A 19,462-nucleotide genomic window follows, 5' to 3' on the forward strand; every position below is an offset into this window, starting at 1 on the left:
ATCTCGATTCCCCCTCTATGTTAAAACATTTAGTCAAAACTTGACTAAATGTAAAAAGAGGGAATTTTGGTAGGATTATTTCTAATCAGCTTACCTGACCACAGAGTGTTCACTTTAATGTATGACCGAACCCATTTTTCTCACCTGAAGTTGGGACAGATGATACCAGTGCGCTATCGCAAATCTGATTTGAACGAGTCCCTGGAGTTGTCTACCCTGTCTGTTCTATTTACAGATGGCGCAGTGTTGAAGGGAAGCACGTGAAGATAACTCTTCCGCTTTGGCTTTGTTATTGATCTCAGCTGTGGCCTCAGGCTCAGGTAAGCTTACATACGGTTGATTTGAGGTGTCCCCATCTACGTTGTTATTGTTGGGATCACATTAAGAATGCTGGGCTTGCTGTTGGTTAGACTTAGTTTAACATTCTGATGTTGGCTCCTCTGACCGCCTGTGCTCTGAATAGACCCGATTTGAATTCTGATTTCTGAGGAACGTTTGGTAACTAACTAACTTGCAAACTTCTGATTAATCTGCTGAAGTAATCGATTAAGAGGTGAGTAGACGCAGAAAAGAAGAGCGACTTAACTTGCGTTAAGTTTACACTTTGCGTGTCAGTTGGGTTCGTAGTTCTGTTCGTAGCTTTTGTCTCTTAAATTTTACGCAAATTGTAACTGTTGTAGAACTTGTCGTTAATTGTACCTTTCAATTTCATGATCAGATCAGCGCACTATTGTTTGACATCACATTACAGTTTACCATAAACTAGACCAGATGCAGATACATGGTGAAGTTCATGTAATACGTGGTAATTTTTACTCTCCTTTTCAGATGAAAAGCTGTGGTGACAGTGACTGTACTGACACTGTCAGCTTTTTCTACACAGACCATGCCTCGCAAAATTCAGACAAAACATTCCTACAACCACTGTAAACATGGAACGAGGCATCTGTGACGAGGGCGGTGAAGAAGTGATAATAAAATCCATCTGCACTTGAAGTTGAACAGCAGAGTGTATACATAACTTTTCAGTTCTGATAAGTGCACCATGGCTGATAATGGTGATAGCAGTAGTAGGGAAGAGCGTGCAGGCTCTGATCCCAAAGAAATTCCAATAAAGCCATCTGCAATCAATATTGACTTCAACTCAGCATCTTTCGTTTCGCAAAGATCCAGCTCACTAGAAACTTTTGGGTCAGTCACCAGCCTAAACAGCTCTGATGGGAATACAGCTGAACCTAAAACTCCTAAGAACCAGGACAAAAACGCTTCTGCTGTGTCTGAAGAATCCAAGCTCCAAAACAGCAACATGACAGCTAGCAGAGACAGTGGAAACGATAGCAGTAGCACAGAGGGAAACAAGGATGATCCAAGCTCCGACTCGCAGGCGTGGATGTACAACAACGAGTCACTTCCGGCATCCATGTTGCATCCTGCTCACCGGAGTACGCCGGTGAAGGATGGTGAGTACCTGTCGACGGTGAGCGAGGAAGGAGGTGAGACTACTCTTGATGCAGACGGTGATGAGGACAAAGAAGATGGCGGACAAGAGAGGACTGTTTACTTGCCTGGAGACCTCAGCACACCAATCCTGGGATATGAGACCATGGAGTCGCGCACCAGATTCACTGTAAGCAGGATTTGTTTGTACATGTAGGCTGTTGAGTGTTATTACAGTAGAACCCCCTTTTTAAGACATCCAAAAATCTGAGAAAATCAGGTCTTAAAAAGGAGGGAGTCTTAATAGTCTTAAAATGGAGATAAATTTAAAGAGGTCATGAACAAAAAAACTGAAAACTCAAGGTCTTTAAAAAGAGGAAGTCTTAAATGAGGGGGTCTTAAAAGGGGGGTTCCACTGTAATATTAATACTGACTGTAACAAAGGTTGTTGTCAGTGACGTTTGGTTTTATGTGTGTTTTTGATGGACAATCGTGTCCCTATTTAGCCCTGTGTGAGTTAAAGTTAAACTCTTCTTTCAATCATTATGTGATGTCACTTCCAAGGAGCTAGTTGTTCTTGTACTTCTTCTTCTTCTTCTGCGTTCGTGGGCTGAAACTCCCACGTACACTCGTGTTTTTGTACAAGTGGAATTTTACGTGAATGACCGTTTTTACCCCGCCATTTAGGCAGCCATACGCCGCTTTCGGAGGAAGCATGCTTGGTATTTTCGTGTTTCTATATCCCACCGAACTCTGACATGGATTACAGGATCTTTTCCGTGCGCACTTGGTCTTGTGCTTGCGTGTACACACGAAGGGGGTTAAGTCACTAGCAGGTCTGCGCACAAGTTGACCTGGGAGATCGGAAAAATCTCCACACTTAACCCACCAGGCGACCGCGGCCGGGATTCGAACCCTCGACCTTCCGATTAAGAGGCCGACGTCTTACCACCCCGCCACAGCGCCCGTCGTTCTTGTACAAAGTAGAGATCTGCAATGGTATTGTAACTTGTACCTGTGATGTGAATGTGAGGTTCTCTTAGTCTTATTAGAGAATGCCTCTAAATAAAGAATACCTGGTACTAAGTACTATGTGTAGGTCTTTAAAATTTTGAAAACAATAGTTAATTATATGTTCTTGGAAGAAAGGCTAACTGAAATCTAGGGACCCTTCTAACTTGTCCTCCAATGACAATTGACATAGACATGTACCACTGTAACTCATTCAGTCAATAGCTGATAAAGTGAGGAATACTGAATGATGATGCTACTGCTAGGTCAGTAGGTGTTTTGATTACTGATAATATAAGATATTATCTGCAACAACAAAACTGAGAAAAACAGGTCATTATGTCATGGTAACCAGCTGAACCAAGGCCTAATACGTAATAGTAATAAGTAAATAACTCATTAACTGGGTGATTAGCTTAGCATTAGCAATATCTTTGCTTTATGTTATGAAAACATGTGATTATAATGCCTCACTGGTGTTTTGAATTCTTGACCGATAAAAAAAATTAAAAAAATAAAAAATGGAAAAAAATCCAGGATAACACAAAGTTGAAACACTCTGCTGCTGCCTTAATTAAACATGTCAAAGAATTTTTATTGTTGGCAAAATTACCTTACAAGTTGTATACATGTAGTGATGTACTACTAAAAGAATTGAGTACACATGTATTACTAAATTTAGTATTAGAATTTAGATAGTTTATAAATTATAGAATTATTTAAGATCAATGTTGGTCCAGGCTTCAGTCATTAACACATGCATACATTTTGATCTGACGCATTGGTCTGAACCCTGGCTTTTTGACTCTCCGATAGATTTGACTTGTAGGAGGTGTTCTGACAAAACACTGTTTATTTTAGTGAGGACGTTAGGACCTATGTACATATTTTCGATCTGGTCTAACTGACCTGTTGTCCTCTGGGTCTGGGAACAACACTGTGCGCTTTTACTTTAAGGAGAAACGAAATGATTTTGAGCACTGACTAGGATATATTTTTCTTCGGGGTAATTTTTGTCATTTTCACAGACCGACTGCAAGTACTGGTTCAGGTTTACCCATATACCATTTATCCTGGACCGCCAACTAGCTCTCTCTCCACTCTTTCTCTCTATTACGAGGTAGCGGCCTCTCGCATTTAGGAACCTACGCTTACAAGTTACATGGCCTTTCAGAAATCAGGGGGATGTCATATCCGGTGTCGATTGTAAACATGGACGAACAGCTTAAGTGCATATGGAACATGTTTTTTGATGAGTTTTGTTAAGTTTAGTTTGGAGTTTTGGAAAATCCAGTTCATTGTCACCTCCCATTGTCACAAATAACTGGAGCGTGCTTTCTTTTCACTGTCTTCGAATCGCTGGCCTTTCAAACCGGACGCTAAGCGCCCCTGAAAGTCAAGCGTCGTAACCTCAAAGGGTCACGTGACAAGTTGGCGGTCCAGGTTATTTGGTCTATGGTTTACCTTAGAACTGATAACTGTGCTCTGGAGGGCAAGTTATGATTTTACATAAAATTATGTTCAATGCTGCTTGAATTTTGTTTCAGGTGTTCAAAATTCATGTTCACAAAGCTGCGACAGATGCAGAGTCAACTGGCTGGTTTGTTTTCCGAAGATATTCTGACTTTCTTCACTTGAATGAAAGGGTATGTAGTGTATTTCTGCCTTTGCAATAATTTCCTAATTATGATTTATTCACTCAATGAGACAAAGTGAAAATCAAAACAAATAGACGGGTAATTATTTTAAGAACTCAAGAAACAAGAATAGTAAGTTAATAAAAGTTTAATAGACAAAATTAAACATTCACTGGAACGTATTGATCTTTAAAGTGGAAAAAAAAAACTAAGTGAAGTTACTGGTTAATATTTAGTTCTGATTTTATCATCTTTAATTATTCTTGTACCTGTGTGCAGCTGAAGTACCAGTACCCTGGTTTTCGACTCGCCTTACCCCCCAAGAGATGGTTTCGAGACAATTTCGACTCAAATTTTTTGGAAGACAGGGTTCTTGGACTTCAGGCATTTTTGGACAACATTACTGGCCACAAAGACATCCTGAACAGGTGTGCACTTTAGTCTGTACAGCTACAACAAGCTATGTAAACACAGGAAAACAGATACACATTTGCATACCCAGGCCTGGGAATGATACACCTTTCGTTGTAAATATGACGAAGTCCTTTTCTAATTGTGTAAAATTGTGTGTGCCCTTAAAAATGCTTCAAACGCAAAATGTTCCCGTCAGTACTCCCAAACCACTTTTACTCATTCCAAGGCCTGATACCCAATGTAACAAACAGAGTATTTGGTGGTAAGCCATAATAATATATATTTTACATCTAAGAAAGGTGGAAGACAGACTTCACACGGCCTTTCAGCATAGGTATACTTAAATACTTACTACATGATTTTTGTTGTCGAGTTCAGATATTTACGTGCATGGGGCACTACAAAGCAGTGTTATCATCTTGACTGCATGACACATTTTTCTGCTTTAGTCTGAACACAGGTAAAGTCCAAGTGTATTTAAGATCAGTGATATCATTCAAGACACCCTAGCATCACTGCTAACAGTGAGATTATAATAATAATAATAATAATAAAGTGTATTTATATTGCGCCTATCCCTTACAAAAAACAAAAATATTTGGCTCTAAGCGCATTACAACATGTGAAGGACTTGGTACAATCAAGTCTGACAAGTACAACAGCACAATATACAGTCGGTCTCTTAGGTAAAAGCAGCTTCGACAGTTAAACACTTCTACTAAAAGATCCTCTAACAATTTACAAACATAGTTAAAGAACATCGAGTTAATAGGAATTAAAAAAAAAAGGTTCTTATAATAAAACTATCTAGCGAACGACGAAGAAGAAGAAGAATAAAACTATCAATGTCAATGTATAACAAGTCATTCAACGTAAATGGCCAAAGAACAACAATAAAACAATGGTGATAAAACAGTTATACTCAATGGCTAATAACGAGGCAGAGTTAAATAGTATCGACACAAGATTAAAACAAAACATATTTCTGGAGACGAATTAACAACAATAAAGCAATGGTGATAAAACAGTTTTACTCAATGGCTAATAGCGAGGCAGAATTAAATAGTATCGACACAAGATTTAAACTAAACATATTCCTGGAGACGCATTTAATAATTATACATGTATCAAATAATCAATGTACAAAATACAGCCCTCGCAAGCAACCCGCCCCCAGCCGGCCCACAGCGCGCTACGATGGCAAGCGACCCCTCTCCTTAATGTGGCAAATACTGAACAGTGCACACAACCAATTACTCGCATATACTCGTGTCGCTCACTCGCACACACACACAAACACACACACGGACAACATCGAATCACTCGCACAGGCTAGGGGTTGAAGTATTCCCGGAAGAGGTGTGTTTTTAGAGAGGACTTGAAGGAAGGGAGAGAGGTAGAAAGGCGGACAGACATGGGCAGAGAGTTCCAAATAGAGGGAGCTGTGTAGGTAAAGGCGCGCTTGCCGAAAGCGTTCAGTTTGACGCGTGGGACAACAAGGTGCCCTGCGTCAGCGGATCTGAGGTTGCGTGTGGGGACGTGTGGCTTTAAGAGCGAAGACAGGTAAGAAGGGGCAGAGTCTTGAAGGCTACGGTAACACAGGGTAGCTATTTTATATGTAATGCGTGCTTTGATTGGTAGCCAGTGAAGGGTCATGAGGAGAGGGGTGACATGGTCGCGCTTGCGCTTGCGCAGCACAAGACGTGCTGCATTGTTCATGATGCGCTGTAGGCGGTCTAGCTTGGCGTCTGGGAGGCCGGCTAGGAGCGAGTTGCAGTAATCCAGTCTCGACAAAATAAAAGCCGAAACCAGTGTCTTGGTTGCGTCGAGGGAAAGAAGGTGTCTGATTTGGCTAATCCTCCGCATTTCAAGAAAGGCGGTTCTGCAGAGTGAGTTGATGTGGGCGTCCATTGACAGGTTACTGTCAAGGTGGACACCCAGGTTTTTTACTTTGGTGCTGAATGTGACTGTGGTATCAGAAAGGGTAAGACTGGATGTTTCTGAAAGAAGCTTTAACTTTGATTGTTTGCCAACTGGCATGATCTCTGTCTTATCATCATTCATCTTGAGCTTGTTGACTGTCATCCACTGTTTGATGGAATCGCTGCATGATTCTATTGACTGCACTAACTCTGTAAACTGTTTGGTGTGTGCGGATTTTTGTAGTTGAGTGTCGTCTGCGAACATGTGGTACAGGACATTGTGGTGCTTTATGACTTTGCTTAACGGCTGCATGTACATAGTGAATAACACTGGGCCTAACACAGATCCTTGTGGGACACCATACTTTAATATGGTGTCCTCGGAGTGCTTATTCTGGATCACAACAGCCTGAGTGCGTCCAGTCAGGTAGGAGCAGAACCACCCCAGAGCCGTGCCTGTTATGCCGAATGTGGTGTTCAACCTTGCCAGCAGTATATCGTGGTCAAGGGTGTCGAACGCTGCGGATAGGTCCAACAGGGCCAGAAGCGAAACAGAGCCGCTGTCACAAGCAGTGAGAAGATCATTCGCTACCTTAAGTAGGGCTGTTTCAGTGCTGTGATCTGCGCGGTAGGCGGACTGTAATGGTTCAACCATACCTGTCTTATTTATATTATTCAGGTGGAAACTGCTATTGTAACATCCTGCATATTTGTTTCTGTATAAGCACCGTCTGCTCTTTGTGTGTGTGTGTGCTTTACCCCAGTTATTGATTCATGGAGAGATTTTGTGATCAGGTAACAGCTTGAGTATGAGTTATGGGGCGCTCTGAATGGAGAATCTCATATCTTTCACTCCTACCAACAAACTATTAAAGTACATTGCCCTGTATAATCTTTTTGTGATGCAGTTATACACACATGTGGCATAATGTAGCATAATATGTCTCTGGTGGAAACAGACTTGAAGAATTCCGAAGACACTCCCGAAGCCACTGCAGTTCCACTGTACAATAACCTCATGATAGCTAGACAGACACTTTTTTTGTGTGTGTGTGTTTGTTTTTTTTACAGTTTAACCTCCCTTTATGACCCCATAATTTAATACTTCCCCCTTTTAATACCCGATTTATTTTTGTTTAAAGATTTTCTGTTGAGAACCTCTGTAAATTCACCTCCGTTTTAAGATTTTCTGTTGAGAACCTCTGTAAATTCACCTCCGTTTTAAGATTTTCTGTTGAGAACCTCTGTAAATTCACCTCCATTTTAAGATTTTCTGTTGAGAACCTCTGTAAATTCACCTCCATTTTAAGATTCCCTGCTTTTTCTCAGATTTGTGGAGGTCTTAAAAAGTTAAAAGGGGGGTTTAACTGTAGCTGAAATTGTACTGAATATATATATGTACAGTTGTATCTGGGATTTGAGGCCCCTCCAATGAGGTGACACCTTGCATTAAAGGACACCTTCTTTAATCCCTTTGTCTATTGTCTTGACTAAAATACATGTACATGTATGTCTAGTCACGCCACCTGCAATGAAGGAACATTTTCAGCTGGTTCCAAGGGTGTTCTTTCATACAGGTACCACTGCACATCAGTTGATTATCTCCCCTGATCTAAAATCAGTCTTGCTTTGCAAAACGCTGACACTCCTCACTTATGCAACCACACACAACTAGAAAATAAGTTCAAAAGTCTGTCTGCTCTTCTAGATTTCATAATATATATGTACACACTACATTTGGCCATCCAGCCGATGGGTAGTAAATCAGGCCTGTAGCTGAACCAAAAAAATGACAGCACCTTAAAATTATGTTATGGTGTAAATGTAACATACAATCATCTGTGCTGTACCTGCATATATACTTATATATTTGATAAACCTGACACTTGACTGAAAACTCAAATGCTACAATGGAAGGACAGGAGTACTGAGATAATTATTCATGTAAAATTAAGGAGGTTTAGATAATATTAAAAATGTAACACTTTGGTAGATTCTTGGTCACTCATTCATTGGAATGCAAACTAATCAGAAGTCTGTCAAGTATCCAGGCCACATTAACTTAGCTAGGTTTAAATCTAATCAATGAAGTTATCACTACAACAAAATAGCATTCAACTTGAATTTTGCCTTTCAACATGTAGGATGCTTGTGTCAATCACAGACTTATCAGCAACAGGAGCATTCACGTTATCATTGCCTTTCTCCTGTGTAGCCCAGTGAAGAAAATCTTGAGCAAGATTTCAACAAACACAAGCAACACCCAGTGAAGGAAAACTGGAGCAAGATTTGATCAATCACAAGCAAACAAACAGTTGTATTTGTAGAGGACAGGGTTGGGTACATTGGAAACAATTATTCCAAATGTTCTGGCATGCCAAGAGTCACAGAGGGAACATATATATGGCAGTGTAAAAAAAATGAAAATGTGGCTTTATTTGAAGTGAAACCCTTTATAAACTGATTTATGACTGATGGACCAAATCATTGATTGACTTGGTTATTGATTAAATGCGTGATGTAGCTTTGATACATCTTTTGCTGGTCACATTATCAGGTTATCATTGTATTGGCTTGTCTGTCTTTTCATTTAGAATCTGTTACATATATATATAAGGGATAGAGAAATGTCCATTATAATTCTTTAGTCTGAAAGACAAAGATGTTTGGGTTTGGCCTAAGAGATAATTATACATTGACATTATGTTTACTTTCCAGTGCCGCTGTGAGAGCATTCCTGTGTGTAGATGATCCCCCAGGACCCCATGACAGTCTGGAGGAGAGCAGGGTGAGTTTAAATTGTAATAATGTGATCAAAATTATAATGGACTGTTACAGTAGAGCTACACCTATGGTAGTGGTTAGGAAGGGATACTAAGCCTTGCAGATTTTTAAAGTAGCAGTCTCATTTTTTTCTCATCACATGCCTTTTTCCTTCTCCTCATGCTGAAAGCATACAATCTGACTAAATGCACTTTGATGGTATGCACTCACTTTTGGAAAACATGAAAATTAACAGAGCAGTTTGCACAACAATAACAGCACCAGCTTTGCCTGCTCTGGCCTTGCCTTATTTAATGTGCAGTTTGTGTAATTATAAACCAATCATGTTGATAATACTGTTCCTTTGTGCTGCTTATTTTCAGCAGACTTTGTGTGTGTTTTTGTTTTGTTTGTGTGGTTTAGTTTGTATGTTTTTGTTTTGTTTGCGTGTGCTGTTTTTGTCTTGTTTTGTCTTCGAACTATGTAAAGTTGTTATCTTGCATTCTTCCAGGCACTGTGTGAAACACTGGAGGAAAGTGTGTACAGTCTGAAACAAGACCTGACAGAGAAGGAATCGGAGGTGACTTTACTCAAAGAGGAACTGGAGCTGTACAAGTCACAGGTGGAGCTTCTATCTAACCAGCTGAGGTGAGCATACACTTCTGGGTACAATGGACCCCCCCCCCCTCCCATTAAAGACTCCCTCCCTTTTAAGACCTTGTTTTCTCAAGATGTTCTGTTCATAACCTCTGTAAATTTAACACCATTTTGATACTCCCTCCTTTTTAAGACCTGATTTTTGAAGATCTTAAAAGAGGGTTTCCGCTGCACTGTGTTACGATACTTTTCATTTACTCTGCTTTTGCTTTGTTGTATTTCAGCCAAGATGATTATTTCTGTGAAATGAAGTTTGAGTGTTGAGCAGTTCTGATTGAAGTTGAATTGGGTGTCAGCTTTGGTTGTTATTTCCATTTTCTCAGACTTTACCGTTATTCTGGTTTGTAGCTGCAGCTGAGCTGATTCTCAGCGGTGGTAATTCCTAGTTGCTCAGACCAACTTCACCAAAAACACTGACACGAAAGCACATTTTGTGTGGTGTCAGATAACAAGTAATACTAATTCTGTAATGGTACGATTTCTTTGTTTTTGAAGATACATTTGTTGTTGTTGAAAATAATGTTTTGAGAGAGAGGGAATCCTAAACGTTTTTGTTTTTAAAAGAGAGCTTTCACTCTACTTGCCATATGAGGGTAAGCTTGTGTGTTACATACTTTTACACACCTAGAAATGTAAGCATTGTAATTTGTTTTTCGGCCTCCTAATCCGGAGGTCATGGGTTCGAATCCCGGTCGTTGCCGCCTGGTGGGTTAAGAGTGGAGATTTTTCCGATCTCCCAGGTCAACTTATGTGCAGACCTGCTAGTGACTTAACCCCCTTCGTGTGTACACGCAAGCACAAGACCAAGTGCGCATGGAAAAGATCATGTAATCCATGTAATAGTTTGGTGGGTTATAGAAACACGAAAATACCCAGCATGCCTCCCCCGAAATCGGCGTATGCTGCCTGAATGGCGGGGTAAAAACCGGTCATACACTTAAATATCCACTCGTGCTAAAAACATGAGTGAACATGGGAGTCTAAGCCCATGAACAACGAAGAAGAATAAGAAGGTGACTGGCAATGCCCCTGCTAAAGGACTGGAAGCCTTGTCTCCCCCTAGAACTCTTGAGCTGTGTACTTCATGATTCTGTCTTATTTATTGTTTATTTAATCTTTTCCTCAGAGTGGTGACTGGCGGTGCCCCTGCTAAAGGGGGGGAAGCCCTGACTCCCAGTTCCACCCGGCACTCTCTGGCGGAGTGTGACCGTGACGCCCCTCCCTCCCCCGTCACCGGTGAAGCCAAGAGTGGAGATGAGCTGCAAGCACAGGACACGCAGTAAGAGCTGTTTCTTTCCTTCAGTTTATTTACAGTCAGACCTGTCAGTAAAGACCACCCAAAGTGGTTGTTATAGACAGGTGGTTGTTATAGACAGGTGGTTGTTATAGAGAGGTGGTCGTTATAAGCAGGTGGTTGTTATAGGCAGGTGGTCGTTATAGGCAGGTGGTTGTTATAGACAGGTGGTTGTTATAGACAGGTGGTCGTTAAAGACAGGTGGTCGTTAAAGACAGGTGGTCGTTATAGACAGGTGGTCGTTATGGACAGGTGGTCGTTATGGACAGGTGTACTTAGATTTTAAAAAAAAACACGTTAGGGATCCTTTTGGGGTGGTTGTTTTGGACAAGTGGTCGTTTTCGAGAGGTGGCCGCCAGGACAGGTTTGACTGTATCTAGTTTTCTGAGGGATGGGAGGAGACCGGTGAGGTTGGCTTGTTTTTGGGGGGTTTTACAAAATAAATTGAGACAGCACTTACATATTTTCTACACGTTCCTTTGGTGTAAATGGTTATGACTTTACAGGTTGTTTTTTAACTGCAATATTTGTACAGTAATTGAAGCTTGTGTGTTGATGACATTGACAGTCACCCTGTTTCTGCAAAGGTAGAAGTGGATTATCAAGTTGGAGATAAAATGCAGAATCGTACAGTGAAAACCCACTTTTAGGACCCTCATAGATCTAAGAAAATGAGGACTAAAAAAGGAGGGAGTCTTAAAATTGACGTACAGTTACAGAGGCTATAAACATAGCATCTGAGAAGGGGCGGGGACGTAGCTCAGTTGGTAGCGCGCTGGCTTTGTAGCCAGTTGGTCGCTATCAGCGTGGGTTCGATCCCCACGTTCGGCGAGAGATTTATTTCTCGGAGTCAACTTTGTGCAGACTCTCTTCGGTGTCCGAACACCCCCGTGTGCACACATGCGCACGAAGAAAAGATCCCACGTTCACAGCGAAAGTCTCAGGGCTTGGAAAACTCAAAGACACGCATGCATCATCTCTCGTCTCCGATTATCATGATCCTATTTCGATACTTTGACGAGACAAACCCAATGCTGGTGTGTCGAAGAAGACAGCCACAGCGGGCTTGTTCGAATCAAAGTATCACACCATATCTTCAACGTATTACCAATACCTGTCCCAATATAGACCAGTTGGTCTAAGAGGATGTTAAACCCTAATAGTCAGTCAGTCAGTCAGTCACATGGGTGAAAGTAGCCCGTCAATTGACTGAAATCCGTCAATCTGAAAATAATTCTGACGGAAATTCCGTCAATCTGCAATTTTTTTATATTTTTTTATAAACCGAAACTACTTGCGGAACGCGTTTTCGAACTGCTATAGTGAACCGGTTGCAGTTTGCCCGGGTTGGAGTTCATGAAACTAAAACTGTGTGTGATAAGTTTGGTGCTTGAAACTCAAGTGCTTTTCCTTGAGAACTTTGCACTATAAGAGATGCTACTGCTTAGTTGCTACTTTGTGCAGTGCTACATCATGCTGTTTGCATGTGTGACATTCTGTTTCATCATTTAATTCAATGCCTGTCTGGCAATGTTGGCTTCTTATAATTAAATATTTCGAACTTTTATTTCAGTTGTTCAGTTGTTCACTTTCTATTTCATGTAGTATGGCTGTTGTCAATGTTAATTGTTATCAATTGTGTCGTTGTGTTGGAAGATGCAAGTGTGAAAGGATACAAAAGAAAAATGATTACTTCTGTGAATTGTTTTGATTTTGTTTACCCTTTTTACCATATCATTAGAATCTGAAGGTATTTTTTGACCTGCATGATAGTCTATTTTTTTGCCAGGAAAGGCCACAAAATCACAATGAATAATGCAAAAATTCGTTTTCGGCCAAGGGGGGCATTGCCCCCCTGGACCCCCTAACGGGGCCCCGCCAGGGCTTGGGCGGTCCCTGGACCCCTGCCTCAAAAAATTTTCAGTCAATTTGATTTTCCTAGGTTTCACCCATGCAGTGAGAAGGGAGGGTCTTAAAAGGGGGAAAGTCTTAAATGGGGGGGGGAGGGGGGGGGTGTCTTAAAAGGGAGGTTCCACTGTAAAAATTACATTTTGTTACATTTTCTTTTTGATTGACACGCAAGTGCATGTAGTTTCACCTTGATCGTGTCGTTATGGAAAAATGAATTGGTGTCATTTCAGATAAGCATGCTATTTTGTTTTCAGGCACAGTGAAGAAACAAGCTCAAGCACAGAATGATGTCTGATACATAAAACCTTTTCCTGCGGAAAAATATGCAGCTGTTCAATTGGAAGAGACCTTTTTTTTAGCTTGATGATACTCAGTTTGTTCACATTTCGCAGCTGATAAAAATTATGATGAAACCCTTGACATTTAATTCTGGTTTGAAACTTCATTATGACCACACTCACTAAATTGTCAATATAAAATATGAATAATATGCACTGAACTGAAATTGTGGTTGAACTTATTATCTGGCATATTGGCATCATTTTTGTCTCCATGCAGTAATTATTATTCACCTGTGTTCAACTGTTCTCTATCCCTTCTCAGTCTTTACTCGCAATGACAATTATAACAACAAATGATGATCAGTTTCAATCATCATTTTGATTGCACAGAAATCCAGATAACTTTTGGTCAGAGAATTCCTTATGTTGTCTTGATTTTATTCATATTAAATTCTGTATCAGTACTTCACTCTGAATCAATATATAGAATATATTTACCATGATTCCATCCAATTAAATGTGTTGTGCCTTTATAAATAATTATACTGTAAGCCTATAAAACTCTTGAACATGAATATAAACTGCACTTACGGATGTGAATAATCTGCTGTGTTCATAGTTCAAAACAATCCTCTATGATTTAATTATCCATTTGTACAAGTCAGATTTTAAATTTTGGTCACTTTAAAAAAAGGAAGACTTATGTATTTGTTCCCATGCATATGTATCTTTGGCTCTGGCGCATAATGGTATATATTTTGATTTGGTGCTACATTTTAATTGCTCTATCCTATTTATAATTTTACTCTTGAATTTTGATGTGGCAGTTCTTCTTTTGACTATTGTTACAACATTTTTTTTTATGTTCAGGTTTGTGTTTGATATGTCATGAAAATGTACAACCAGATGGCTGAAAAAAGGGTTAGTAACTCATCAGTATCTAAAACAATTATGAGGAGGAGGATTTTTTTTTCAACTGAAAAAGTGCTGTCAGTTTGAAATCTTGTTCGAGGTCAAACTGAGTGCTTCACATGAAGAGCAAAACCTTGGTGTTAACTTTGAGAGCCAGGAAGCATAAATTAATACACAAGTGTAAAGTGCTAAAGTTTTCTTTGCATAACAGTAAGATTCATTAAGAACTCTTAATTGTCTGTATGATGCAAGTACAGGCTATAATCAGATATAGTTAGTTATGGCCCAGAGCTGATATTTATGAATTAACAATATCATGATAACAAACTGCTAAGAACGAAAGACAAGAAAGAACCGAGAGTTGGTTGGGACCAGTTTCCTTTGCCCTGAACAGTATTTAATGAAACAGATATTCTTCAGCCTTGAAAGAAAAGATTGGTTGTGTGCAATTCTCAGCCAATGTTTTTTTAAATTTCCTAATTCAATTTTGTTCCCTTCTGAGCACTTCTTTGCTGTTTAAATGCTGCTTCCATTGAATATTAACGGATAACTTTAAATGATCTTGTATCCAAATCAAATAACAGTAAAGTCTAGTCACTTTCTTTACTTACCTGTTTAAAACTGAATGTATTTTGTCAAGTATATGTATTTTACATACATGTACATACAAAATCAACCAAGGAAAACAATTTAACACTAACCAGTTTCCAAATCTGTGCTATCTTGACACATGTTTCTGGCATGAACAGTTCTTGTAAATACAGCAGTGAAGGGGTTTTTCACATGCATAAATTGTTCAGTTTGCTTGAATTGTGTTTGTTGCTTTCATAAAGCTTGACACTAGCTGTTTGTGGCTGGTTGTCTAAGGTCTTGGGCATTATACTATTAACAAATTTTAAACTTTCTTTTATCAGATAAAACATTGTGCTTTTCACATAGTGAGAAGAATCTGCATAAAGCAACAGTAGTGGAGTGGTTTTTTGTTAATATTTGTAGTCTTCTTTTTGTGACATTTGTATTCAACTGGTGTGGGTTTTAAATTTTAATTTTAATTTTTCATCTGATTGTCACCACAAGGTTGTGAACCACTTTTTTTTGAGTTGCACAGTTTCCAAAAGCTTTTTACTTGCTGTGTTGTGCTTTTAGTCAATGTAACATTACATGTAACAGTATTGTGTGGGTGCTTCTGATCGTTTGTAATTTACAACTTCAATGAATTTATTGTGCTATGTCTTCTCATTTGCTCAGATTATTTCAATGGCAGTATTGTCTTTAAACCTTGCTTTATCTTCAATCTTTATCCACAGCTTTTTATGCCAAGTTTTACCCGATATTCTCTTTGAATTTTTACCACTTAGATATGTACCTTTATAACCATGCACTTCTACTGTTAGTTCACTTGGCTCTGTATATACCGTATTTGACGGACTACAAGCCGCGACTTTTTTTAAAAAAAAATCGCATTGCGGCTTATAAAAAGATGCGGCTAAAACGTTACCTGAACTTGAATAGCATTCACCTAATGGAAGTCGCCGCGTATTTTCATTTCGCTCGATTAGCGATTACCGGTACTTTATTAGCTCTCTACTCAAGACTCGGCGCTTTTCTCTTTCTTTCGCGAATCTTCGTTTGTCAACAAGTCGTCGTGACAAGATAGCGTACAGAGAAACACCGGATGTATCAAGATCTCGCGCACGCCAGATTTCGTTTTTTTGTGTCTCGCGATAGTTGGAGGAGCGAGAGCCGCCATGCTGTGTTTTCGTCTGCTCGAAATGTACGCAAAAGTCGTAAATCATCCCAAAAAAGCTTATTCTGGGCGGGACTACATGTGTGTGTTGGTTACAAATTGTGTGTGTGATATTTTCTTCAAACTTTTTCACTTTTCTTCTTTGTTTCACTTGTTTATTCTCGGAGCCGATTTCGCCAAATACCGTACTTTCGTTTGCCTGGTTGTTTTGATTGATTGACACGATCTGATTATATTTTTTTTGACGGCGGCTAATATAGTGACGTGACGCGGCCTATACGTGGCTCGTCCCAATTGGTTTTTTTTCAAGTCGGGGGTGCGGCTTATAAAACGGTGCGTCTTGTAATCCGTCAAATACGGTACACTGAATTTGAACAATTGTGAGTGTGAGGTGTGCATATATATATATATAGTTATTGCTGTGAACTGTGCTACTACTTTTGCCAAACATGGACTTGGACAATCGTGTGAAAGTGTGGAATGTAATAAATTCTACGTTGGACTGTTGTGAACAGCACAGTGTGGCTATGGAATTGGAAAGTGTTGTTTGGACTTCAATTGTCTTTTCACTAAGTGGTTAATTTGAACCTTCTTCTTCTTCGTTCATGGGCTGAAACTCCCACGTTCACTCATGTTTTAGCACGAGTGGATTTTTACGTGTATGACCGTTTTTACCCCGCCATGCAGGCAGCATACGCCGATTTCGAGCGGGGGCATGCTGGGTATTTTCGTGTTTCTATAACCCACCGAACTCTGACATGGATTACAGGATCTTTTCCGTGCGCACTTGGTCTTGTGCTTGCGTGTACACACGAAGGGGGTTAAGTCACTAGCAGGTCTGCACATAAGTTGACCTGGGAGATCGGAAAAATCTCCACTCTTAACCCACCAGGCGGCAGCGACCGGGATTCGAACTCACGACCTCCCGATTAGGAGGCTGACGTCTTACCACTGCACCACTTTGCCCATCCTAATTTGAACCAAATCTGTATACTATAGGAGTTACTTTTAAATTCATCAGTGATGTTGGTATCAAAATACAGATGAGTTGTAACAGCAATTACATTCAGGAAACTCAAATAGCTGTGTGGAATATAATCAGTCATAATGTGTACAATTATACAGTTTACTTGTGTATTCTGTCTCCAAACAATCACATTCTTGTTTAGCACGTGAAAATTATGATTCCGTTTAAAAAAAAAAATATTCTGTTAAATCCTACAACTTTTTCTTATGGAGTGGCTCAAAGAGCAAATGTGTATTTCTGTCTATTTTTAGATAGATTTTGAGAAATTTCTGCATGGCAGTTTAAGAAATCGAGATACTTCTGAAATAAGTTGTGTACATGTATTTGCAAAGTTCAAATCATTCTCCCTAATTACTGTTTGCCTCTGAGAACAAATTTGCTTTGAAATAATAGTTTCATTTATGTTAATGTTTCAAACTCTGAATTTAAAATGTGCCTTTGCATATGACTTAATCTATTACCCTTGATTTTCTTCTAATTCCTTTGCCTGAAGTTCATCACTTTGATCTGCATTTAATTTAGTTTCATTCCAATATGGTGGTTTGCTGGTGAGACTTTCAATTGTAAATTTACATCATATTTCATGTGTTGTGTTACATGTTCTGTTGTTACTAGTCGAGTCTGGTCTTGGGAAGGACTGTTGCAGTCGTTTTTATACAGTGTCTCATCCTTCTTTGTTCTTGTTTTTTTTTGTAACCTTGCCTAGGCTCCTTATGCCTTCTCTTTATGCTTCTACCGTGTCTTGTGCATCTTGCGGTCTGCTGTTGTTTTTTTTGTTCAGGATCAAGTTTTGTTTGGTTGTTTATTTTTATCGTATCCCTTACATCATCATACTTATTCGTAGTTTTGCACTTCAAAGATGATGACAAAAAAAGATTTTTGGTGGTTTGTTGTCAGACCAGCTTTTTTGTCAGACCTCGGGGAGCGTCCCATCTTCTGATTACTGACCAAGGCCGCAAGACCGAGGTAGCGTCAGTCAATAAAGATGTAACAGAAGGCGATATACTCCCTGAGGACCAACAAAAAAGCTAGTCTGACAACAAGCCACCAAACATCTTATAATATTTCTTATTTTTATCATCTGTGCTTTGTAGCATTGTTCTGTTAATGAAGAAGTTCTTATAATATTTCTTATTTTTATCATCTGTGCTTTGTAGCATTGTTCTGTTAATGAAGAAGTTTTGGCAGTGGAACTTTCAATTTTCAGTCTCATTGACGCCCCCCTCTGGTTAGGGGGAAGAATTTACCCGATGCTCCCCAGCATGTCGTAAGAGGCGACTAACGGATTCTGTTTCTCCTTTTACCCTTGTTAAGTGTTTCTTGTACATGTATAGAATATAGTCAATGTTTGTAAAGATTTTTAGTCAAGCAGTATGTAAGAAATGTTAAGTCCTTTGTACTGGAAACTTGCATTCTCCCAGTAATAAGGTCATATATTGCAAGCCCCTGGAGCAGTTTTTTTATTAGTGCTTTTGTGAACAAGAAACAATTAACAAGTGGCTCTATCCCATCCCCCCACCCCTTTCCCCGTCGCGATATAACCTTGAACGGTTGAAAACGACGTTAAACACCAAATAAAGAAAGAAAAGTCTCATTGACAAAGTTTGTATTTATTACAAGTAGTCCTCCGTAAATCCTTTTTTGTGCTTATTGATTCTTTCTGTTGTTGTTTTGTCTTTTCTTCTGTTATTTCACTGTGTACGCCTTTTTTACTTTTAATGATCTGGTGACAGTGTAGACACTAGATGAGACTTTTTTTTCTTTTTTTTTAATTTGAATATTTTTATTTCACCCTCACCATTAAAAAAAAATCTACATTGACAACATCATTTGAAGTGCAATTGAATTGGTTTTTAACCCTGAAATGAACAATAAAGTCATTAAGAAATGCTTCTTGTGAGGGTACCTGTCTTTCCTTCTGTGTGAGTGTGTGTGTGTAACCGTAAATATTGCCACAGGTCTGCAGTCTGACATCCTGTCCATATTTACATGTGCTACAGATATATTTGTGTGAGGTGCAGAGTATAACGTGTTTCACTATCACTTCACTCTATAATTATATGCCAGGGAGCTGAGAATTCCTCTCTCTCTCTCTCTGTATCTCTTTTGAGCTTTAACTGTTTATCTCGGAAGCATGCATACATGCTATCTAGTTTTGTCAAAAAAAGAGAATAGCTTGCTCTTTGAAGGAATTTGGTGTCAGAAACAGTAAACACCCAGACATTTCTGTTTGGAGACTTACACACAAATACTAACTCGAATCGTTCTATCAGCTCTAATTGATGCCACTATTGTGTAAAAATACAGTGATACTGCTATCTAATAAATAGACCAGTTACTTGACCATTAGTTAGTGTGGTCAGTCCTGTCTGTGCGTGTGTGTGTGTAGAGCGATTCAGACTAAACTACTGGACCGATCTTTATGAAATTTTACATGAGAGTTCCTGGG

At 39.4% G+C, this 19,462-nt stretch overlaps 1 protein-coding gene across 2 annotated transcripts; it reads left to right on the forward strand.

Moving 5' to 3' along the window:
• The first annotated feature begins 233 nt into the window (after positions 1-233).
• LOC138960136 (sorting nexin-16-like) lies at positions 234-18,906 on the forward strand. 2 transcript variants are annotated; one of them, XM_070331890.1, is made up of 8 exons: positions 234-320; positions 829-1,627; positions 3,996-4,094; positions 4,365-4,513; positions 9,140-9,209; positions 9,696-9,832; positions 10,968-11,120; positions 13,301-18,906. In XM_070331890.1, exons 2-8 carry the CDS (start codon positions 1,046-1,048, stop codon positions 13,332-13,334), a joined length of 1,224 nt encoding a protein of 407 aa, XP_070187991.1. In that variant the 5' UTR covers positions 234-320; positions 829-1,045; the 3' UTR covers positions 13,335-18,906. The 2 variants fall into 2 exon arrangements, with proteins under 2 accessions (XP_070187991.1, XP_070187992.1); XM_070331891.1 differs by lacking the exon at positions 234-320 and adding an exon at positions 390-553.
• The last annotated feature ends 556 nt before the right edge of the window (positions 18,907-19,462 follow it).

The sequence above is a fragment of the Littorina saxatilis genome, linkage group LG2 (assembly GCF_037325665.1).
Source record: "Littorina saxatilis isolate snail1 linkage group LG2, US_GU_Lsax_2.0, whole genome shotgun sequence".
NCBI classification, from domain to species: Eukaryota; Metazoa; Mollusca; class Gastropoda; order Littorinimorpha; family Littorinidae; genus Littorina; species Littorina saxatilis.